General features: G+C 36.5%; 1 protein-coding gene across 1 annotated transcript; it reads left to right on the top strand.

Moving 5' to 3' along the window:
• The first annotated feature begins 60 nt into the window (after nucleotides 1–60).
• LOC129278284 (ZP domain-containing protein-like) lies at nucleotides 61–25,362 on the top strand. Its single transcript, XM_064110177.1, has 16 exons — nucleotides 61–198; nucleotides 1,243–1,366; nucleotides 6,137–6,286; nucleotides 7,700–7,962; nucleotides 8,375–8,465; nucleotides 10,880–11,014; nucleotides 11,423–11,685; nucleotides 12,341–12,425; nucleotides 13,819–13,902; nucleotides 15,023–15,061; nucleotides 15,379–15,417; nucleotides 15,845–16,023; nucleotides 17,231–17,631; nucleotides 21,504–21,600; nucleotides 22,082–22,253; nucleotides 23,419–25,362. Exons 4-16 carry the CDS (start codon nucleotides 7,708–7,710, stop codon nucleotides 23,577–23,579), a joined length of 2,001 nt encoding a protein of 666 aa, XP_063966247.1. The 5' UTR covers nucleotides 61–198; nucleotides 1,243–1,366; nucleotides 6,137–6,286; nucleotides 7,700–7,707; the 3' UTR covers nucleotides 23,580–25,362.

Raw genomic sequence — 25,362 nt, 5'->3', positions numbered from 1 at the left:
CGCAACGCACAAGAAAAAACTCACTCAACCGAAGGTCCGAACTAATCAGCACATGCCGTCACAAAAGAAGGAACAAAGAACCGCCGGACCGTGAAATGCACCCATTGCCCCAACCGAGGGCCCCCACCAAATCCAACTAGCTTCAGTGTCCTGATGAGCCGCCTTTGACCAAGGCGCGAAACCATTGGTAGACCAGAGGTGAGGAAAATTCCTGTAACGCTCTGCTTCAGTTGAAACATCGATCACTTTCCCTGAACTTGATACATTTTAATTTAATTTGTGTGTGTATATATATATATATATATATATATATATGTCCTGTTTTGTCCTGTATTGTCCTCTTCGGTACACTGTCTTTGTTTTGTTTTGTGTTTTTTTTCTCTGTTAATATTCCCTCTTGTCTTGTTAAATTTATCTTACGTACAATATTTGAATTGTTATCTTGTATATATATATATCTGTATACCATGGGTATGAATATATTGTCTTCAATGTATTAATTTTTGTATATTGCATAAACATACGAAGCTTGACCCCATTAGTAGTCTTCAAATATTTTATTGAACATTGTTAATTTATATTTGTATTTGATAAATTTTAATCAGTTATTTATTTCAGGGGACTCACATAAACAAGCGAAGCTTTCCAGTGAGTTCCCTTTTTTTCATTTCTGTTATTCATATTGTGTTTTGTTCCTACTTACTTTGTCAATTTGTTTGAAATGAAGAAAAAATAAATTCAATCAATCAATCTATATATATATATATATATATATATATATATATATATATATATATATATATATATATATATATATATATATATATATATATATATATATATATATATATATATATATATATATATATATATATATAAATGTGTAAAGTCGGATCGGGGTCGCCCTAGCCACTAACCCGTCTCTGTGGTCTAGTGGTTAAGGCACCGGCGTTCAAAGCTGGGGGCCCGGGTTCGATTCCCGGCGGAGACATTTTTTCGGCATCACCAATTTATATATATATATATATATATACACACACAAAGAGAGAGAGAGAGAGAAAAAGAGAGGGGGAGAGAGAGCTTTCTCCCATACGTGTACTGTATCAAAGCAATAGCTTTGATCCAGCTGAGGCAATGGCGGCTTGTCATTGTTCAAAACCCACCTTCACCCGACAAAGGAAATTTTAATTGGTATACATATTTATATATATATTATTTTTTTTATTTATTTGACTATTCCAGGTTGACATCACACGTGGAGACATAGATCCTTTTAAGGTTACGTTTGAGGGAATAGTTGGGTCCAGCTTTACAAGCGACTTAGCAATTGATGACGTCACGATTTCCTCAGGATATTGTGCACAAGGTAGTTTGTTATTGTAATTTATCATTTATCGTGTCCTCACTAATCACATATCATAATCATTAAAAATGTTGCGGCTGATAAGAAAAGTTCAGTCGGTAAAGCGTCTGCCTGTTGAAAAGATCTTGGGTTCGAGTTCACCCCAGGCGGATAACTGAAGCCAGTGCATTGTGTGTAAACGTCTCTCCCCTGTTCCAAAGATGCAGGCTATGTTACAGTGGAAAACACTCCGTCCCTCCGAAAGGACGTTATATGGAGGCCATGTGTAGAGGAGAGTCACCAGCTTTGCACGTTAAGCACCCACTTCACTATTCGCATAAGTTAAAGAGTATATATCGTGAGGAGAGACGCCAAACAAATGACAAAAACAAAATAATGATGATATAATAAAAAATGATAATAATAGTAGTTGTAGGGGTAGTCGTAGTGGTTGCTGTAGTAGTAGTAGTAGTAGTATTAGTAGTAGTAGTAGTATTTTTATTCAAACCGTAGAAGTGGTAGTAGTAATATAAATTTATTAAATCGTTATAACAATATGACGTGTATTGAGCGGCAAACAAGTGATCATTATAACTATACCTTTACCCGAAAGAATTGTAACAAATGATTTTCACCGGGTTTTTGTACTATTTGACCTTAGGAATAACATAATAAGAATCTACCTAAATCCGCATACGGGAAAGTGGTTATTTTTAAGATGGCGTCCAAGATGGCCGCCATTCAAAATTGATACAACTCACTCCTCATCCACCCTAAAATCCTATTTCGATTCATATTCCATGGTCTAGGGGGTAAAACATTGTTGATACAGGCTAGGGTGACTTATAAGCCCTCCAGTGTGCCTGGTAAATCCAAGATGGCGTTCAAAATGACTACCGTAGGCTCAAAATCCACAATTCATCTAAGTGGGTTCAATTTGGTTTTTATTCAATGGTTTTAATGGTGACGTAGTACTTGGAACAAGTGACTAGGAAAGCCAGTGGGATGGTGTGCAAAAAAAAAAATCCAAGTTGGTGTTCAAAAATCCAAGATGGCTTCCAAAAATGGAGTTTAAAATGCCTGTTGATAACTAAAAATGGGCATAGTTCATTCATATTTACCTGGGACATGATGATTTTGGTGTGTAGACCATGTTTTCAATGGTCAAATAAGACATTGGGACAAGTGACAAGGACAGTCAGTGGTCCAGTATGTTAAAATATCAAATATGTCTTCCAAAAATGGAGTCTAAAATTGTTGTTGCTACTTAAAACAAACGACAGAGGTTTGCTCAATATACAGAAATTTGATTTTTGTGTCTATACCGTGGTTGAATGGGTCAAATAATACATTGGGGCAAGTTACAAGGAAAGTCGGTGGTCTGGTTTGTGCAAAAATCCGCGATGGATTCAAAAAAAAAAAAGATTCTGACATGGCTGCTAATACTTAAATCGACATAGCTCATTTCGATTTGGCCTGGAAGATGTGATTTTGATGTTTAAACCACTGGTTTCAAGGGTCAAATGATATAGGATAAGTTACAAGGACAGTCAGTGGTCTGGTTTGTCCGAAAATCGAAAGATGGCTTCCAAAAATTCATAAAAACAGGCTGCTGATACTAAAAGCGGACATAGCTCATGATATCGGCCTGAAAGATGAGATTTTGGCGTCTAAACCACTGGTTTCAAGGGTCGATCAATACATTGGGGCAAGTTACAGGGACAGTCATTGGCCTGTGATAAAAAAAAATATGTTGGCGTCCAAAATTGATTCTAAATTGACTGATGTTACTTAAAGCGGACATAGTTTATTTCATATCGGCCTGGGAGATGCGATTTTGGTGTCTTAACCACTGGTTTCAAGGGTTAAAATGATACATTAGGGCAATTTTTAGGGACAGTCAGTGGTCTGGTATGACCAAAAATCCAATATGGCTTCCAAAAATTGATTCTAAGATGGCTGCTAATACTTAAAGTGGTATAGCTCATTTTATATCCGCCTGTGAGATATGATTTCGGTGTCTAAAATATGGTTTCAAAGGTCAAATGATATAAAAGGACAAGATACAATGACAGCGGTCTGGTATGTCAAAAATTCCAAGACAGCTTCCAAACAAGGATGTTACTTATCAAAGGACATAGTTTGTTTCATATATGTCAGGGGAATATGAGTTTTGTGTCTATACCGTGGTTGAAAGGGCCAGGTAGTACAGTAGGGTAAATTGCACGACCAGTCAGTTATCTGTATGTTAAAAAGATCCAAGGTGACTTTAAAAATTCGGGTGTAAATTGACGGCTGTTACTTAAAAGTATTCATAGTTTATTAGAAATATGCATAGGAGGTATGATTTTGGTGTATATACTAGAGTTTACAGGTTCAAGTAATATATTCGGTCAAGTCGAAAGGACAGTCAGAAAATCGAAGATGGCTTTAAATGACTGTTGTTACTTGGGGATATTATTTTGGTGATTACACAGGGTTTCAAGGGTCAAAAATACTTTGGGACTGGTTACTATGATATGCAGTTAATTGTTTTTGCCTTAAAATCCATGTTGGCTTCAAAAATGGGTTCCAATGTGAGTGCTGTTACTTAAAAATGGACACACTTCAAACAATATCCACCGGTTAGAAATAATATTGGTGCCTACACTCAAATGCATGGTGATAAATTATCATATTGTTTCATGAGTTGGTAAGAGCACCAATTTTTATGAAATTTTAGAATCCACCATGGATTTTTTTTATAATGTAGTACTAACCATCCTTGTTACTTGTCCGAATATATTATTTGACCAGTCATACCACAATTTTGACACCAACATTTCTTACAGATAGATATTGTAGAACTCTGACCATTATTAGTGATATGAGTCGTTTTAATGCCGTTTTTTGAAAACCCTCTTGTATTTTTAGGCAAATTGGACAACTGCAGATCAATGTAACCAGTCCAAACGTATTATTTTAACCAGAAAACAGTGTGGAAACCAAAATCACATCTCCTTGGTGGATTTTAAAAGAACTATGTCCATTTTTAAAATAACAGCAGTCATTTTAGACTTCGATTTTTGGAAGCCATCTTGGATTTTCGACATACTGGACCAATGAATGTCCTTGTTACTAGTTTAAAAACATGGTATAGACATCAAAATAATATGCCCTTCACAAATATTAAATGAACTATTTCCATTTATAAATACCAGCGGCCAATTTATGCTTTTTTTAGCCATTGTGGACTTTTGGACATACTTGACCACCCATCGTCCTTGTAACTTATCCCAATCTATTATTTCACTCATTTAACCATGGTATGGGCACAGAAATAATATTCCCGGGTATTGAACAAACTATGTTGGGTTTTTTTTTTAGTAGTAGTAATAGCTTTTTTTTACTCCAATTTTGGAAGCCGTCTTGGAATTTTGAACATACCAGACCACTGACTGTCATTGTAACTTGTCCCAATGTATTATTTGACCATTGAAACCATGGTCTAGACACCAAAATCATATCTCCCAGGTGGATATGATATGAGCTATATCCACTTTAAGTATTAATAGCAATTTTAAACTCAAATTTTTGGATGCCATCTTTGATTTTTTGATACACCAGACCACTTGCTGTCCTTGTAACCTGTCCTGATGTATAATTCACCATAAAAACAATTGAATAGAAAGCAAATTAAAGCCACTTAAGTAAGTAATAGATGAATTGTGGATTTTTTTTTTTGGGCCACGGAAGACATTTTGGGCGCCATCTTGGATTTTCCAGGTACCCCTGAGTGCAAATATTCACTCTAACTTGTATCACTAAATTCGTTTACCCACTGGACCATGGAATATGAACCAAAGTAGGATTATAGGGTTGATAATGAGTGAGATATATCCATTTACATTGAATGGCGGCCATCTTATACGCCATCTTGAAAATAACTACTTTCCCGTATGCGGATTTCGGTAGATTTTTGGTATGTTATTCCTGAGGTCAAGTACTGCCACAAACAGTTGAAAAATCATTTGCTGCAATTTGTTCCGGGTCAAACCATGTATTGACCCGTCTAAACTCTTAGGATCCATCACAGGGCTGTCCCACTCTGTCCCACATAGTGCTAAAGTGCGCCATATGCACTCCCTGTGGAGCAGCATTGGCCCCGTTTCATAAAAGTTAATATATGGTAACTTCGTCATCCAATAACTATCATGGTAACGCTGATCGACAACCAATTCAAACCAAGGATTCGATGCAAGTTCGACTGCATTTTCCAGAGCAGCCAGAACCAACTATCCTTTCCTCATGGTGTTCAAGAAGACGTGTGTCACCTCCCTCGACACTATGAATACACATACAATGTACTAACCTAAGTAATTAGGTGTATTGCTACGCCTGCTATTTAAAAGACACAATGCTAGGTCAAGACAATAATGTCTTGCACAGCTGATTAACTCCTCACCATCAATGGCACATTCTATAGACACTTTTTTTTTCTCTCTCTCTCTTTGCTCTCCCTTTCTTTCTCTCCCTCACTGTCCTTGTTTCAACTTACATTCTTTTAAAATGCATTTTTCAACGTGACACTACCACAGATGGGCTCCAAACAGTTTCCGTGTACCATTTTGCAGATCCAGTATACAACATCTTATTCATTCATACCGGATAGGGTCCTATTAATTTTAATTATTAACAAAAAAAACGTCAAAAATATAATTATTCTATATAAGTCTGTTATAGGAACCGATACCCAACTGCATCCTTGAACAATATTCCATGTTAAACATTTTTCTACACCTTACTCTTCAACAGTGACCCATGAGTGCGACTTCGAGGATCCCAACATCTGTGGATACTACCAGGAGACTGGCAGCGACGATTTTAATTGGTTGAGACAGAGTGCGAACACTCCCTCTACAGGCACGGGCCCGCCCAACGACCACACCCTCGGCACCTCAGCTGGTCGGTCATTTTCCTTTTACTTTTTTAACTGTGCTTTTCTAATTTTAAATTTAAAGCAATATAGGCGTCAGTTTTCAATGGAGAGTAATAAAGAGCACTGATTGTCATGGGGGAAAGCGAACTTTATATGTCCCAGCGATAAATGATTCGATCAACCTCGGAGTTGTCTCAGGAAAGGAAAGTGAGATGAGGCAATTTAGAGTTGCATTACAAAACATTTGCTGGACCGGTGTCCAAATGGTTCCAAATTCCTCATAATTACTGACACTCAACCAATTCTATTATATTGTTTAACTGAAATGAATTGCATTTTTAAATTCTGAATATAGCAAATTTCCATCAAAATCATTTAAGTAGTTAAATAAAAGTATAAAAAAACGTTATGTTAAGTGGGGATAACCAAAGTAAAATTACAATAGGCCCATAAAGGTTATCCCCTTTAAACAAATTACCTAAAAGTACAGACAAAAAAAATATAACTTCCATAACTACAATAATATTTGCTGATACTGGAAAATTCCAATGCTTTATTCGAACGCTTTTTGTAGAGATGTTATTAATCATGAACTCATTGAACTATTTATCCGGGCCTAATATATAAAGACATAAGCCCCTTTTACATCTCCAAGGATGCAACGCGGATCATCACGGATCTCAATCCGTTGAGATCCGGGGTGCCAAATTGATATTTTTCTACCATTGCCGGAGTGAATACAGATTAAACTGGGTATTTACACGGAAGTGTACGGAAAAGTGTGGTTTCTATAAGGATAGACAATGTAACACTAGGGATCTGCTTGATAAGCTTCTGGGAGTCATGGAATACACGGATGTTCTTACAGGGACCTCCTTTCAGTCTCCTTACAAGTCTCTACTGGGATATCTCTAGAGCATTCGCCAAGATTGAAGTTTCTAATTGCAACGTCTGAAACGTGCACATACATGGCCATGAATACGGACTAGTTCATGTACGCAAACATTGGAAAATTTTCGACCACGGATAAAGCCGGTATTAACAAGGACCTCCCGGTTTGTATGCATTCAGTAGCTCACGGATGTACAAGGTGGCTACAAGGATAGAGACGGATGAATATCCGTCCGTGTTGAACATGTTCAATCTTAATTTGTCCCGGATATGCCGGTCCATCAAGGATGGCGCCGGATCAGTAGCCGGTGTGTACACGGTAATCCCGGACTGTACACAGATGACCCCGGATTGACAATCCGGGATGATCCGTGTTGCATCCGTGAAGGTGTAAAAGGGTCTTTACAACCATCATAACTTCTTTAAAAACTACCTTGAAAACCTTGATTGTGAAGTGTTGCTACCGTGTAACTGCCATACAAGCTACCACAGTTGCATAAACTCGTTGTGAAATCTGCCCCTAATGAGGTTTTGTGTTTTCCTTCCAGGCTATTACATGTTCATCGAAACGTCCATTCAAACTCTGGGAGATGAGGCACGCCTCTGGTCGCCAACCCTCCAGGTAGCTGGCGGTCACTGCATCGAGTTCTACTACCACATGTACGGCAGTACAATCGGGACGCTCAATGTGTACATCGTGGAGCCGGGTGAAAATGTACTTCAGCTTCTCCCAAGTTGGTCTCAGTCCTCAAACCAGGGGAACCAGTGGTATATCGACAGGTTCTTAGCACCCACTGTCAATGATTATCGGGTATGGAGAAAGGGAAAACAAGTTGATAATTATTATGACAATGATAGCAACAGTTGTCGCAGTAATATAGTACTTGTTTTAGTGGTAGAAGTAGTCTCTAGTAGTAGTAGTAGTAGTAGTAGTAGTAGTAGTAGTAGTAGTAGTAGTAGTAGAAGTAGTAGTAGAAGTAGTAGTAGTAGTATTAGTAGTAGCAGCAGCAGTAGTAGTAGTAGTAGTAGTAGTAGTAGTAGTAGTAGTAGTAGTAGTAATAGTAGTAAAAGTAGTAGTAGTATAGTAGTAGTAGTAGTAGTAGTAGTAGTAGTAGTAGTATAAGTAGTAGTAGTAGTAGTAGTAGTAGTAGTAGTAGTAGTAGTAGTAGTAGTAGTAGTAGTAGTATTTTATATGGCGTGTTAGTTTTCTCTTTTCTTATAAGGTTGTATTTGAAGGGGTCGCTGGATCAAGTTACACGTCTGACATAGCAATTGATGACATCAGAATTACAAGCGGGTCTTGTCTTTCCCAAGGTGAGTTTTGATACATTTTTGAAGAACTTCTGCCTTTGAAACAATGCCGCCCTTGTGATCTATTTAATACCAACAGAGAGCAAAGGCTGATCCAGCCTTCGCCAATTAGAGGGGGGGGGGGGATATTTAAGCCATATTTTTACCGATCGGCCGCTCAAAGATGATTTTTAGCTCATCCGGCCCGAAGGGCCAGATGAGCTTTTGTCGTGGCGTGGCGTCCGTCGTCTGTCGTCCGTCCACAGTTTTAAAAGGCTTCTTCTTCGGCATTTCTGGTCCGATTTCAATTCTGTTTGCACTATATGATAGCATTTTGTGGGGGGGGGGGGGGGTTCAAAACTTCTGCACAGAATTTTGAAACTCATTAAATATGTTAATTTATGAGGATTTTTCAAAATTCACAAAAAATATTTCTTCTTCTTTATTTGTTCACCGATTTTAATTTTTTTTTGCTTCCATCTGGTAGAGCTTAATGAGGTTCACCAAACTTCTACACAGAATTTCGAAATTTTGACGAGAACAATTTTCATGCTGATTTATGCGAAATTAATTCATGCATATTTTCAACAATTCATATAAAATGCTTCTTCTTTTTTATTTATTGATCGATTATTATTTTTTTTTTCTTCCATCTGGTAGAGCTTTATGAGGTTCACCAAACTTCTGCACAGATTTTTTAAATTTGGACTCGAAAATTATTTGGATGTTGTTTGAAGGTTTGCATGGTGGCATGTGCAATCGCTGATGTGGTTTACCGTATATCATGTGGAGTATTATAGAAACAGTGGATAGAAGAAGAAGAAAAATCAATAAATGGATAGGCGAGAAAGTGGAAATGTGAGAGTAGAGTAATCTTTCTTGAATGTAGTCCTGAATATGACTTCTATCCACTGTTTCTATAATACTCCACATGGTGTACCGTAAACCACATCAACGATTTGAAAATTATTTATGCTGAATTTTATGAAATTTATTCATAGATCACAAAAAGTGCTTCTATGTAATTTCTTCATCAATTTTAATTCTATATCCTCAATTTATGTCACCAATATAATTCGCATGAACAGTGTCAACTTGGCTGAAAGTAAAATTGTGTTAAATTTCGTTGCGAGATGCCGGATGAGCTCCATATCATTGATGTGCTAGTTGGTTTCTTTGAAGGAGTTGTCCTAATACTCACTTCTTAATTCTTATTAATCAACATAGATATATGATATATGATATCATAATCCTCATTTATATAATTCAAGCGCGAAGCGCTGGCAAATTTTTTTTTTTTTTTTTTTTTTTTTTTTTGGGGGGGAGGGAATCTTATGTATTCTTACCTAAATGTTTGCTATCCTTAAAAAGATGTGTATGCAACTAAATAATCACTACGAACGCGAAGTGTGAGCAGAAATAAACGAATGGAAAAGGTACCTGGTACAGACTGCATGCAGTTAGCCATGAAGACATTAGTGATTTGTAGAATTAAAAAAAATATGCGAGCGCGAAGCGCGAGCCGAAATTTTTCGACATTTTTACATTAAGAATTGAAATTCTAAGCACCTTTTGTAACTAAACCAGAATATAACTAAACAATTGATGCGAGCGGAAAATTTCGAGATTTAGACCTACAGAACGAGACACTCTATTCATGTTTTGTAAATCATGAAAAAGGATGAGTAATTTGGGATCTTGGGACATCACCGATTCTCTCATTTGCATGTGAATAAATTGTGCATATAACTATTTTGTGAAAAATAAGCGAAATTTTAAAATGTCATAACTTTCTTATTTCACATCCGATTTTGATGAAATTTTCAGCATTATGCTTGTCTGATCTTTCTCTATTGATTCAAATCAACATTTTTCTGTAGTGGACTTGACCTTTAACTCTGGTTTATGGGACCGTTTGACAATAAAATATTTCATGTCTGATTGCATAAAAATACATCTCATCCAAAGATTTTGCCGCCTTTATTATTTTCTTAATATCTACTAATTTGTATGTTTGTATAATTGTGAAGTGAAATGTTTTTAATTATGTATAATTACCTGTTGACACCATTAATGGCGTAATCAGACTATAAAAAGAAAACAAATATTTGTGGTCGCATTACAACAAATCGACGTCTTAGTATTCAGAATATACCTTTTTTTCAAACATGTGCGTCCGTCAAGTTATCATGATATTTCATGTAACACGATGAAAGAGAAATGATGTTCTCTTTCTCTACGGCTAAAGATTTTTGGAGTTCTTTACAGTCAAAATAATGGCTCGTAGGTCATTATTTACTATTACTTAAATTGAAAGAAATTCGACAAACCTTGGCAAGCATTTAGGGTCAGGTTGTTCGGATTATCTAAAAACCTACCCAGAGCATTATTTTTTTCATTTTTAAATTTTTTTTTGTCTCTCTGCTCATTTGACACAGGTGATTGCGACTTTGAAGAAGACTATTGTACATGGATAAATGACGTCACAGTTGACGACTTCGATTGGATAAGAAAACAAGGCACAATCAATGGCACCGGACCCCCGTTCGATCATACATTCGGCTCCTCTTTAGGTATATAAACATATATGTACACATAAAAGGGCAGCTCTAATTTGAGCTTTGATTTCTGCGACACCTGACTCTGGTCAGAAATGCCGTTATGCGCTTGAACAAAATAACGAATAACTGTTCTGCGCATGTGCATATCGACATTTTTTTTACCAAGAGGTCGCGTCCCAAAGGTGTTGCGTAAATCTAGTGCTGCCTAGAACATGAAAAATAATTCAGTTTGGACGTCCGTCGATAGGAAATGACCGTGCTTATCATTGCGAATTTAATTCAAAACGGATTGTATGTGTGTGTGTGTGGGGGGGGTTACAATCTTATGAAACAATTTTTATTTGTGTTTTTATCCTGTATTGAGATATTTCACACGAGAATATAACCCTTTCTCTCTTACACTCCGTTTTCTGTGTACAGGCTATTACGTATACCTTGATCAGACCAATGAGACCCTTGGTACAACCGCGCGCATGGTCAGTCCACACTTCAATGCGCTGACAGGAACCAGGGGGTGTGTTACCTTCTGGTATTATCTCGAAGGGAATGATGCTGGCGCCCTCACCGTTGCGCAAGAGAGGAGTGGGTTCCCTGATGACGTCACTGCATGGATGTTAGACTCGACTCAGGGTGCTTCATGGAATTACGGACAAGTGTCTGTAGCACGAGACTACGATTACAGGGTATTACATGGCTTTATTTTCAATAAATCAGCAACAATGTTTTCCCGTACAAATTATTTAAATAAATATGCATTTACTAGGGGATGGATCAGAGATGAAGATGGGAGTTAGGAGCCTCAGGGCATCCTTTTTTACGTAGATACTTTTCCTCTAAAGTGCATAAAACCCTTATGTGAAGCATTCCCCTTTATACAGAGAAATGGCTTTTATCCAGTCATTCGTGTTACTTATGAAAGCTGTCCCTTGCACTCCTATTTCATCTAAATGTCACACTTTCATCAATTATTTTTGTGCTTGTTTTTGTGAATTTGTATTTCGTTTAACGATGAATGCAGAAACTCGTGCAAAAATAATTTAAGGAAACTTTCAGGAAGAATTTAAAAAGGTCAATTCCCTTCTGTCAACCAATTTCAATTATTATCTCCAATGCCATTTCAGTAACAACAAGCAGCAAGAAATAGACGTCTCTATCGTGTAAATTATAAACCCTTTGTAAATAGAAAGAATATGTCAATCCACTTTTTAAAAGTATAATGGGTATATAATTATTTAAGGGCACATCCTATCATGTGGCTATCGATTACTAATAGTAGAATTGAACTGTTCACGTCACATTTTGTGTGTTAATGATTTATTTTCAACATTCTTTTTTTAGATCGTCTTTATAGGCGAAGTCGGTGCTTCGACACAAGGAATTATTGCAGTTGATGACATCATTGTAACAGACAATAACTGTCCAGGTATTTATTATCTTTTAATTTTGTTTCTCTTTTTCAAACATTAAACGACGGTTACTGTTAAATTTGATCCGCATTATTTACTATTTAACTAAGTATAGGAATATCATAAAACGTATAATTCACCTGAAATTAAAAGATTGTAATCACACCTCGAATTCAAACGACCTCTCACCAAACATTTTTTTCTTCCACCTGTCATTTTTAATTTTAAGGCTTTTTTATACATCGATTCGCAGGGTTGGCACGTTTTAAACTATGTGTTTTAAAACACCGCATATACTTGTGCGTTGTTAATTTGCGTAGGTGTGATTTTTTTATGAATGTTTATTTTTATACTTTTATTTCTTAAGTGGTGTATTATTTTCTTCTCTCCCCTCAGAAATTTATATGATAAATCCATAACACGATATGGCCACACCATATCGTTCAAGAGTCAGGACAATATTTTGGGGATGCATGCATGGGTATGTGATTATGGTATTACACAAGTGCATGTAAGACCACGAATTGCTCAAGAACGTGATTTCATTTATGAATATAATGTGAATTCTCACCACAATTTGTATCTGTATCGTTATTTGTACTTTTTGTTTAATGATTGGAAAATCATGCCCAAGAATTTCCGATAAAACGATAATACATAAAGAGGTAAAAAAGTATAAGAAACAGTTAAAAACATTAAAAATATTTTTATACTGAATATGCATTTGATCAGATTTCTTTAATTAAAAAAAATAAGCAATTCTGGTGCTTTTTTACAGATTTAAACCCAAATTTGTATTCCACATATTAAAATTGGCATAATTGATTGAAATTAGATAGAGCATATTGATCTAATGAAATTAAGCTTTGAAACCCCATAGATTTTCTACCATAGTGCGAATTCTTGTCGGCCCCATACCCTAGATTGACAAGACTTATAATACCCAGGGTTTACATGTAAATGTACATGTATGAGGTTCAACTTACTTAAGGGTTCTTTTTTAAGCATTCAATTCCATGATTCATTGATTTTAGGGAAATGTTAACTTTTATGATGGAAATTCTGTAAAAAAAATGTTGTCATCTCTTGATTCTTCCTCCAAATGTGTATTTAAAACATTAAGAGCTTAAATCATACTGTATAGTTTAAATTGATTTACAGAAAGTTGCATAATTCGTTGGAAAAAAGGGTTTTTTTTTTATCAAAACCCTGTCAATTTATAATACATGTATTGTAACTTTGTATCTTATTTGCCTCCGACGAAGATTCTGCTAGGATCGAAAGCTTAGGCCCCTTTTTGACTTTCTTACTTGTTTTATGTAAGGTTTTACTGAGAGAATACAATATGAATTCGTTTTTATTGTACTTGAACGTGTGCATTTAAATTTCATTTTTGGGATTTCTCTTCAGCTATACCAAGCAGTGCTGTCCCTCAACCAACATTCCCTCCTCCGCAAACTACAGCCCCAGACACAGTTACTACAGGCATGCCAGGTAAAAATATACATTAATTGTATATTCATGTATTTTATAAAATGCTGTATACTATGAAAGAAATGAATGAAGAGAACATTTCTTCTTTTCACAACATGTTTAAATGAAAGAAGCTTCTGTACATGTATAATTTCTCATATACATGTATATATATATATATATATATATATATATATATATATATATATATATATATATATATATGTGTGTAAAGTTATACATGTACAACAGCTTTGGCAACTCTTTTATTTAAATATTGTAAAGAAATGGATGAAGAGAACATATATATATATATATATATATATATGTATATATATCAAATCAAATCAAATCATTTATTTCCACAATAATATAAAAACATTACAAATATGTACAAAATAGGAAACAAACATAATTGAAAAAGGAAAGTGAACCGAGTTGTTCAAAAATAATACAAAGAAATGTACATTACTGTGGGGGAGCAAAAGAAGACAAAATAAGTCTTAAAATCAGGCACCCGACATAAAATAAACAAATAAGCGCTATCAAAATGTGAATATGGCTCTCATTCATAACTTTCAAAATAATAGTTAAGAAAAATAAACACATTCATAAAAAAAAATTAAACAGCGTTACGTATAGGAAAAGAATTTAGAATGATAACTTTAATAAGTAATGACATAAACAATACAAAAAAATGGAAGATAAGTTTGATTTCTAAGCTCTACTGTTATTTGTTAAATTAGTATCAATCGGGTACTTTTTGAAATTACGTTTAAAGGAATGGAGTGATACTGAGTTTTTAATTTCTTTTGGTAAGGAACTCCACAGTTTAGGGCCAGTGAATAAAAGAGTGGATTTAGCATATGATGTTCGAACCTTTGGAAAATGGAAGTCATTGGCAGAACGGGTTTCATAAGAATGTAAATATATATATATATATTATGTATGTAAATATTTATTGACACCAATGATATTATGAACAATTTTGTATTGAAAACATCTAACCTTTGTTGCTAAGGAATCACATAAAAAATTGACTTTACTAAACCCAAACTATACCAGATAGAGTGTGAAAGGGGTCAATTTGACACTTTTTGGCGTTAATTCTATACATCTATTTTTCTTGTTTCTCATGCAGTCACCACAAGCATTCTACCAAGTACAACTATTGCACCAGGTATGATGTCCGAGATTTCATAATTCTTTATCAATATTCGTCATTATATTTACTCGATAATGTTAACTTTTTCAAAGACCTTAGATTCTGCTAATATCGATCATTATTTTTTTGACACCAATGAAACTTTGTTGCTAAGGAAATACATGAAAAATTGACTTTACTGAACCCAAACTATACCAGATAGAGTGTGAAAGGGGTCAATTTGACACTTTTGGCGTTAATTCTATACATCCGCTTATTATCTACATATTATTATGATTGTTATTATTATTATCGTTGTTGTTTTATAACTATTTTTCTTGTTTCTCATGCAGTCGCCACAAGCATTCTACCAAGTACAACTATTGCACCAGGTATGATGTCCGAGATTTCATAATTCTTTATCAATATTCGTCATTATATTTACTCGATAATGTGAACTTTTTCAAAGACCTTAGATTCTGCTAATATCGATCATTATTTTTTTCAAAGATTGTGTCTGGTTCCATTGAAAGGCCCAACTCCATGTACATGTACGTTTTGTCTGCGACCGTCATAGTATACCCGTAAGGTGATCGCATCCTAAGATCGAATCTTACGATCTCACTAGCATGGCATGGGACATTTGTTGTTTTTGCTTGTATAATGTCATGAAAATCAGAAATGTGGAGTGCGGTAGCGTTAGTGCGAATGTATTGTGGCGTTAATATATTATCGGGACTACCGGCAAGTTTCCTTTCTGAATCGTAAACTCCCGACTGATTTTCACGTAAAAGCGCTTACTGATGTCTACATCCACAGGAGCCTCTGTTTCATGTGGAAGTATGAGCATGACCGCCATTCTCGATAGAACCCTCTTGGAGAACAACGGGGACGCTGGCGATGTCCACTTCGAAGATCAGAGTTGCACCGGCTACGACTACAGTGGCTCACAAATCGCTGTAACGACCAGATATGATGAATGCAATACACAGAGCGAGGTAAAAATTTCACACCACAGTGAATAACCATTCCGACCGTATGGGCACAAACTTCATTACGTTCTCTGGTTGGGGTTGGTGGGGGCACTGTCATAACCCTCAGGTAATCACTCGAGCATCCCAGGAGACCGCCTCTGAGTGTTCTAAAACATTCATCTTGTCATGCTTTCCCCACCCTAAATCGTCGTCGTCATCGTCGTAAAATACACATATGCTTTATTCTGGCAAATTTGGCAATTTTGTTCGTCCTTTTACTGTGCGTGCTTCCATTCTCCTTTATCATTCAACTTTATAACCTGATTTTGTATGAAGTTCATTATAGCAGTCTGGATTAGATTGGACGATGTTCATAAATATCCCATTATTTAAATTTGCAATTTCGGGAACACTCAAAACTAATGGATTACTTCTTGAGAATCTGGTCATTTACTACTTGCTAAATATTTAGGCAAGCCTTGTACCCCATTCTATGATAGTGTATAATTACACTGCAAAAACTCCGGTGTTGATTTAACACCAGCCCGAAATATATATCTGTCCACGCCAGAGAAGTATTAAACAACACCAGTTTGGTTTTGGTCTAACACCAGATATGTATTTATACAACACCAATTAGTATTAAAACAGCATCGGTTTGAATCTAAACTGGTGTTATTTCAATACTTCTTTGGTTTGGACAGATATAGATTCCGGGCTGGTGTTAAATCAACACCGGAGTTTTTGCAGTGTACGTACATTGCAAAAATGCGGTGTTGATTTACCACCAGCCCGATATCTATTATGTCCACACTAGAGAAGTATTGAAACAACACCAGTTTGGAATCAAATAAATACTGTTTGAATGGTAATTGGTGTTGTATAAACACCTACATGGTGACCAAAACCAAACTGGTATTGTTTAACACTTCTCTGGTGTGGACATATATAGATTCCGGGCTGGTGTTTAATCAACACCGTTGTTTTCACAGTGTAAGAGTTCAAGATTAGAGTTCTTCTTGATTATTAATCAATCTTACACAATTATGTGTCTGGTACGGAACACATTTTTGTGTATGGTCACTGAAAAAAGGAATGTTTGTGGAGGGGGGGGGGGGCTTTAGTCCCTTCCCCAGGGTCCAAGCCCCCTGTATTTAAGAGGCCTGAAAGTCTGGAACCCGAGTCTCAGATACAGGCAACACTTTTTATTCCCTTTATATTGCTCATACAGCAAACTGATGCTGTCATCACGTACTCCAATGTCGTGACGTACTTCAAACCGACCGGTGAAAACGGTTCGCTGATCACCCGTGACTTCCGGTTAAAGATCCCGGTCATCTGCGCGTTCAATCGTCGCAGTCTGCTGGGCAATAACTACAAGCCCACAGTTGGCATCGTCAGTTTCTCTGAGGTGGGTTATGGTAGTTTCTCGCTCAATCTCGGTCGCTACACTGATGAGCATTTCACCACGCCGCCACCGGACCTCGACGCGCTGGTGTATCTAGGTCAAAAGCTATACTTTGGGGTAAAACTGAATGCCTCGACCGATCTGACTCTGTTAATCGATCGTTGCTGGGCAACGCCTGATGTCTACCCGGCGAACCCAATGAAATATACCTTCATTAAAGACGGGTAAGTAACTATGTTCGAGGCCGACGATTTAAAAAAATATATATTCTTGTACTTTATTACATACGGATGCTTGCTGATAAATTATACAAATATCGAATTAGCGCTCGAGTGAAGCGTTAGTGCCGATATTTTGTGCGTAAAGCACTTGGTTCCCTTTTTTGGTAACGGGAGTGGGTTTATACCTGCCAAATATCTTTGCATGGATCAGACAATTAATCATACTACAGACGGAGTCAGAAAAAATGATTTATTGATAACGATATTCTCCCCTCATATGTTGGTGCCCGCGAAGCGTAACGGAGCCCAGAAGGTAACCATTGGCTGCCACAGGTAGCAAATACTATATGATTACCTTCGAGGTTGGGGTACCAAAAGACACAAAAAATAATGAAACGAAAAATAAATCATGCACCCCCCTCCCAGTTCTATGGATGAAGGTCTAACGGACAGCAGAATCCTGACATCGAGGCAGTATCCAGACCCTCAAAAAAAAAAGGGGGGGGGGAGGCCGCGTTCGTTTACTCGCTTTCAAAATTGCAAGCGAAACTGGCCGATCGATATACCGATGGCGCATGCGCAAATTAGACTCGGCGAAATTCGCGCAGGCGCCCTCGGTATATCGATCGGCCAGTTTTGCTTGCATTTTTGAAAGCGAGTGAATGAAGGCGGTCTCTCCCCCCTTTTTTGAGGGTCTGGCTACTGCCTCGATGTTACCCGTGGCAGCCTATGGTTGCCCTGTGGGCTCCGGCCCGCGAACGGCCCGGAGCTCTCTGGTTAACCCACATCCACACACACGTGTGAAATATTCAACATTACTTACTGCTTCCAAATCAGGCATTCCATTTTGAAGTTAAACAATGGGACAGGTGGCAATTGTTGATCGACAAAATACATGACCAGAGAGATGAGCGGAAATGAGAAAATGTAAACATTGCTTTATGAAAGTGTTTTGGAAGCTTTTAGGAAGCGTGTGTGTTGGGTCACTGGCGTCGATCCGGGACGTCATACTATTCAAGTGGGGGAAGAAGCAATGGATCATCTAGACAGGAATAACCGTCGTTTCTGGGGATTTATTCAACAATTTCTGACATTTTACTGTAATCCCCATTTACCGACGGTAGGGTGTACGTGTGGGCTCGCATGTGTTCTCATTCCCTCCCTTTTGTCAATTCACAGTCCAAAGTTTGATGTAATTTTACACATCGAATTTACAATCTAAGGATGTATAAACAACAAACTTTTAATTATTTATATTCCAACATTTAAATACTTTAAACGATATAGATGAAAAAGGCATGAAAAATATACTTTACCGATGTTTAATTGGGTTGAACACGATAAAAATGGTCAAAATGGCAGCCAAACTATAAAATATTTACAAACGAACGTCAACAATCACGAATGTGATATCGATATTGCTTTCGATATTATACGATCTGCTCCATATGCGAACGAAACCGAAGATAAACGATACTAGTTATACTAGTACTAGTACTAGTTATAATCGCGATATATCGATTCGAGACATTAAGTTAATAACGATAATGACGTCATTCAAGATGGCAACTTGCAAGAAAAACCGTCAGGTCAGGTGAAAATGTCTTAGATGACAGATTTCTCAATCATCCAGAGGATTTTTTTCAATAACTCCGGCCCAAGGTATGCAATTACTTAATTTATTTATATTTCCCTGATAATGGAAACCATGAAACTTTCAATTTTGCTTAAAAAACAGTTTTAAATCGCGATCTATAAAACGCTAGTTCACTATACGTTGGCTGTAGGTACGGGGCCCCATCCCCTTCAGTCTATGTATGGTGAGTGGAGCCAACGTAGTTCAGCGGAACAACCAAAATACAGAGACTGAAGCTTTTGGTCTATGGATCATCCACCATTGAACATTAGATTCACCGCTTGGATCGACACCAGTGGTGTGGGTGGAGAGGGTGAATGAATGTATGTGGGTGTGTGTGTGCGAGAGAGGTGATGTGTTGTGTGTGGGTGTGTAGGGGGTTGAATGATGGGCAGGGATCTGTCTGTATTCAATCAGTTACTTTGGTGAAACTTTCATTCTTCATCTAGCAACTTGGCGCAACTGAAAATTTACGACCTATAGGGCTCACAGGCCTGATTCATTTCCCATAGACTCGTGTGTTAAAGTGGCACTTAAAAAGAATTCATAATAAATAAGGAGGAAATTCGGGGGTTGAATGTTTACCACCAGTGGATAGGATAATTGTCTGACATTCCATGTCTGACCAGAAAAGGGTACCTCGATCGGCTCATTTTAAAAATAAATCAGCATTTATGAAGACTACACCTGACGGGATCAAATTCATCACTTGAGAGAGTAAAATGGCCCTAATTCTTCCGCCAGTAAAAATATAGTTCCATAGTGGTGATATATCTTTCCAATTTGGAAAAAAAGGAAGTTCAGTAGGTACCCTCCCTAAAATCAGTGTTAGATTGTCAGTCATATTCATTCATTTTTGTCAATCAGCAATATCAAATTTAAAAATTGAGCTATGGGTTGGCTCGAATGAATATCTAGGCCTGCCAGTTGTAGTTAGGCCCGTGTAACCTATTGTCTCGTAGTCAGTCATGCATGTACAGATCCTTATGCAAATGATACCAAATTATGTCGGGAGGATAACTCCATCAGGACATATCAATAGATCAATGATTGAATGATCACACCTCAGACAAAACAACTTCAAGCCACTGGGACATTTTTATGGCTCACTCTTTAGTATAACACGTACCTCAAATGCCACCAAAATCGGACTCGATGTGAAACAAGAAAGTTATGTCATTGCTAAGTTTCACTCTTTTCCACGAAACAGTCATTTGCGCATCACAGTGAGGTGAAAATGCGAATGTTGACGATGTAACTGACTGTTTCTATTGTAATTTATTGTTTGAAATGTACATTTTTTTGACATTCGTACAATTAAATTCAACAATCGTAAAAATAGTTTTGTCCCCTACCTTCAAATTTGATGAGCTAATAAAAGGCAGTAGTTCTTTGATAACTTCTATATATTAATAACAAGTATCAATGGTACAATGTGTAAATCTTGAATTAAAGAAAATAACATGGAAACAATTGTGATTATTATCCCCCAAAATTAATTCAGCGTGCAAAGACACAGTCGAAGCATTTTGAGATGTCGAGAAAACATGAACCAATTAATTCTTTATTGTTAAGAGCCTCGTAAAAATCATCAATTACCCGGTGAAGGCAAGTAGTTGTAGAATGGTGAGAGAGAAATGCACATTGATCTACATTTATTATATCGTTCTCTTTAAGATAGTTTACTATTGCAATTGAACTCCTTTTTCAATCATTTTCGATACGTGACATACAACATTTAGTTAGGAATGTCATCTTTGTTCCCCTTGCTCTTATATACATGGGGTAATGCGGGCAATCTTCCAGTCACTGGGAATTTCACCTGTCTTGAAACTAGCATTAAAAACAGAACATAGATATTGACATGCTAATTGACGAGAAAATCAAAATATTTCATATTTCATAAAATGCAAAAATTAATAGTGAGTGAGCGACATCGTCGGTTGCAACATTTGCATACCGATATGTCTGTTTTGTAAAAATAAGTGAAAATTTAAAGTGTTATATCTTTCGTATTTTTACATCAGACTTTGGTGAAACATTCAGCGTTGCTTGACTTTTCTCGTTGCTCCTCAACTTTTGTTGTGGGGGGGGGAGGAACTTTCACTTTAAACATTTGACCGAGGAGAAAACAGTTTTTATTTATAAATAGGTGAGGAATATCTATATTATAAATATTTAATCTATTATCGTCCTTATATTTTCGTCGATTTTAATTACTTTTCTTATATCCGCACAGATGTGGACTTGATTCTACCGTTGAATTCCACGAGGAAGACGCCTCATTAAAAGGATTCTCCATCGATGCCTTTACTTTCATTGGTGAATACCACGAGGTAAGGGGGCGTTATCATGGAATAATAAAACACATTTGGATCAAGGGCGACAGGGGCAGTGGCGATACCAAGGGGAGGGGGCACGGGGGCATTTGGCCCCAGTCAGGATCGTTGCCCCCCCCCCTCCGAAATTTTGAAAACTGGAAAAAATGTATAGGAAATGCTGCTAAGCACCCTACTCAAATTATAAAGTGCTCCAAAACAACATTTTCGCTCATCAAATTTGGGAAATTCCTTCATCCTGTCGCTGTATAGCTCTCAACAATATTATTCTCAAACACAAATCTTACAAGTTCATTTGGTGGACGATCGCCCTAGAAAATGTATTCCGAAAATTTTGTAAATGCGAAGATATGTTTAAAAAAAGCATTAAAGCACTGTAAAACCATTAACCTTACCATAATAATATTATTCATTATTATTAATTTTATATTAATACTAACGAGAATTCTTATCATCCTATTTTGTTTGTGCGCAAAAGGTCTTCCTTCACTGTGACATCTTTGTTTGCGAAGACAATGACCCCTCGTCCCGATGCTCACAGGGATGTGTGTCTAGGGCAAGACGTGCAGCCGGCGAGGCTCGGGGTTCGAGCTCGCAACCACACACCATTTCCAACGGTCCAATGTCTACTCAACATGCCAGGTCAATGGGTGAGCTTTCCCATCTACAGTGTAAACAAAACTGTTTACATTTTAAGTGTTTTGTTTTAGCCCGTCACTCTAACAACTACATGTATTATTCAAACTTTTGGTTTTTTTTAACAACTTGTTTAAGATTTTAAACAATTTGTTTAAAACTGTTACAACTTATTTTTAACATTTTTTTCAAAAGTTGTTAGCATGACGGGCTTAAACTTTAAGGGTGTGCTCAATACTTTAAACAATATTATTAAAGCGATATAAGCCAGTGAGCTCACTATAACATTTTATTTTAATTCGATTGTTTTCTTCATATTTATGTCTTCATTTATATCTTGGATATGTTTATCATTTTTATATTTACCTAGGGGCTATAAGTACATAAATGTGTGTTTTATTCCCCTCGCCTGTGTCGGTCGGTATATTGATCCAAATATTGTGAAGAATTTTAGGGCTTTTTGTAATCTCTGAGATCATTGACTATTTCAGAGTATTATAAAACAAGGCATTCACAATAAGTGATTGACAATCTATAAAATAGGCCTACATGTGACGTCAATTTATTACAAAAAAGAACACGTGTAGAATTCTATCATGAATAACAATAGTCATAATAGAATAGAGAATTCATAGAGAGCGCGATAGCTCAGTCGGTATAGAGCGGGAGTTTCGGATCACGGTGACCCGGGTTTGAAGACATTCATCCTCCTTACCAGGTTCTTCGGAGAGAGCCTTTAAGCCGTTGTTTCTCTCGTTGTTGCTTACAAGTATTCATTCTTTCTTAGCATCAGGTAAAAAATCACCAACAATACTTGCATAATATGCAATACAAATATGTTTCAAAAGCATTGGCAATCACTATAAAACCATAAAAATTTTGCATATACATACAATTTGTCATTTGCTCACAATTCTGTATTATCCTTTGGCGAGCCGAGAGCAGAATTTTGGGGGCATTTTCTTTACTTTTGCCTCTATCCGAAACACGAACCGACGCCCCTAATATTCAATATCACTTTCCCGGTCTTTCGAAAGGCGTTACACAAGATAGGCCTATAGACGCATCATTATTTGGTTTAAAAAATAGAATAATTTACTTTTGAGTATAAATATCATGCAAACGCTCATCAATAATAGCGTTCCCCCCCCCCTCTCTCTCTCTCTCTCTCTCTCTCAGACACATCGCGGTTGGCTAATCCAGTCAACATAATGCTGGTGGCGGCCGCTGGATTCTTCATTACCATGGTTGCCATGGTAACAGTGAGAAAGTTGAGATCACGCGGGAAACCATCCAAAGGATACAACCGTCTGGAGACAGAAAATGAAAATGAAGCTTAAGAAATGGGAAGAATTTTGAAGAAGAATCAGGCAGATGATGAAGAAGGAGAAAGGAAAAGATCGTCAGCAATATAATGATACGAAGAATTATACGAAATTCCAGATATTTCTGTCTCCCAGCTCGCCTGTTCTTTTAAACATGCTTATCGTCCAGCTTACATGCATTTTATTTCAAAAAGGGCAAATTGTGAATTAATTTCTAATTTCAGTAGCAGATTTTACACGTGCTTCTTGCTTTTTATGATTACTTCTTTTTTAATCTTATTTAATTCTCTACTTCATTACACTGATGCTATTTGTTGTTGATTTTTGTTTCGAGTGTATCAGTTGTTTGGACTGTCTTTAAAATTACCATATTATTTTTCCGGGGAGATTACGTATAAACCGTAATTTCCCGCCCAATACTGTACGTTAAATGGCGTAAAATTTCAGGAAGACCCCAAAGAAAAAAAATTTACAGTAAAAAGCCGGTGAAACGTAGCGCATCAAGTTGCCAGAACGCAACTTTATAGAACCTGTATGGTTACCGTGAAAAGTTTTTTTTTCATTAATGTCGCCGTTTAATCGGGTCTTTCGTAAATTTTACGCTATTTACATAACAAAATAATATAATATAAGCATTACGATTTTTCCGTAAAACATGGTAATTCGTACAATGCTGATTGTTTACGATTACAGATTTATGTGTTCCCTCTTTACGTGATGACTGCGAACTAACCACGGATGTCTTAATAGGGGAGGGGTGACCTTTTTTAGATGACGTCATTCTTTTTTTCTAACTTGATAGTGGGGTATGAAAACGATGCATAATCCATGCTTTAATTTGAGTAGCTTCAATTCTGTTTTCATTGTCTTTCACTCCCCCCTTTCCTCTCTTTTTAAAAGCACTTCTTAAAAATTTTAGGAAGCGACTGTCCCTGCCACCCAACTGATGCTCTGTTTTGACGGTTAAACAATTGCATTGTATACTAAATATTCATTAGTTCTGCAATCAATGTGTCGAGCAGGATACTAAGTTTAATTGAATCCATAAACCACTGACCAAAGTTGAATTGATTTATGGTTTGATACAAAAATCATTAGAAACAATGTTAAATGTCTTCTCGTACTTTGTCACACTATTATTCTGTTGCATTATGTTCTTGATAAAGCCAGATCGATAATATATGAACTAAAAAAAATGAACGAATAAAACAAAATTTGCTCATGTGATGGTAATCAGCTATTTCGGAGATATTGGGCGCTGTTTTTTCTATATTCTCTCTCGTTTGGTCTATAACCATTTCATATAAACAAGAAGCTTTAAAGGTAAAACTAACACTTTGATTATTCAAACTGTATATTTTACAATCTACAATCATTTTGACATGGCCTATACTAATACTATTTCTTCTAAATCTTACTTGGACTTATACCCAGTTTGATAACATTATGTTGCTTCTGAGACTCCATGCATACATGGCATATGTAGTTAAGCCTATTTTGAGCCTACGTTGGCTGCACGATTTGGTAACCACACTTTAAGAATATAACAAAAATATAAAATATATATGCAAAAATGAACTATTTCTGCATGAAAATTTGGATTGATCTTACAATTTCTTTTAAAATAGAAGTATGCACTGTTATTTCTTTAAGATAATTTGTTTATTTCGCTTCGCTTTGTAGAATAGGCATATATTACAAGCACTAGAATCACTTTATTGTGTGTGGCTGCAATGTTGAAAAAAAAAAAGAAGAAACCCAATTACTATGTGATAATAAATTTTCAAGAAATAAAGTA

The sequence above is a fragment of the Lytechinus pictus genome, chromosome 15 (assembly GCF_037042905.1).
Source record: "Lytechinus pictus isolate F3 Inbred chromosome 15, Lp3.0, whole genome shotgun sequence".
In the NCBI taxonomy this organism is placed as follows: Eukaryota; Metazoa; Echinodermata; class Echinoidea; order Temnopleuroida; family Toxopneustidae; genus Lytechinus; species Lytechinus pictus.
The sequence above is the reverse complement of the archived record's forward strand: the minus strand, read 5'-3'. Positions and strand labels throughout refer to the sequence as shown.

Excerpts from the sequence above, each read along its gene's own strand:
- LOC129278284 (XM_064110177.1), top strand. The coding sequence starts at position 7,708 with ATGTTCATCGAAACGTCCATTCAAACTCTGGGAGATGAGGCACGCCTC. Across the intron at positions 7,963-8,374 it reads CCACTGTCAATGATTATCGG|GTTGTATTTGAAGGGGTCGC; the intron begins GTATGGAGAAAG and ends TTTTCTTATAAG. Across the intron at positions 15,418-15,844 it reads AAGTACAACTATTGCACCAG|GAGCCTCTGTTTCATGTGGA; the intron begins GTATGATGTCCG and ends CTACATCCACAG.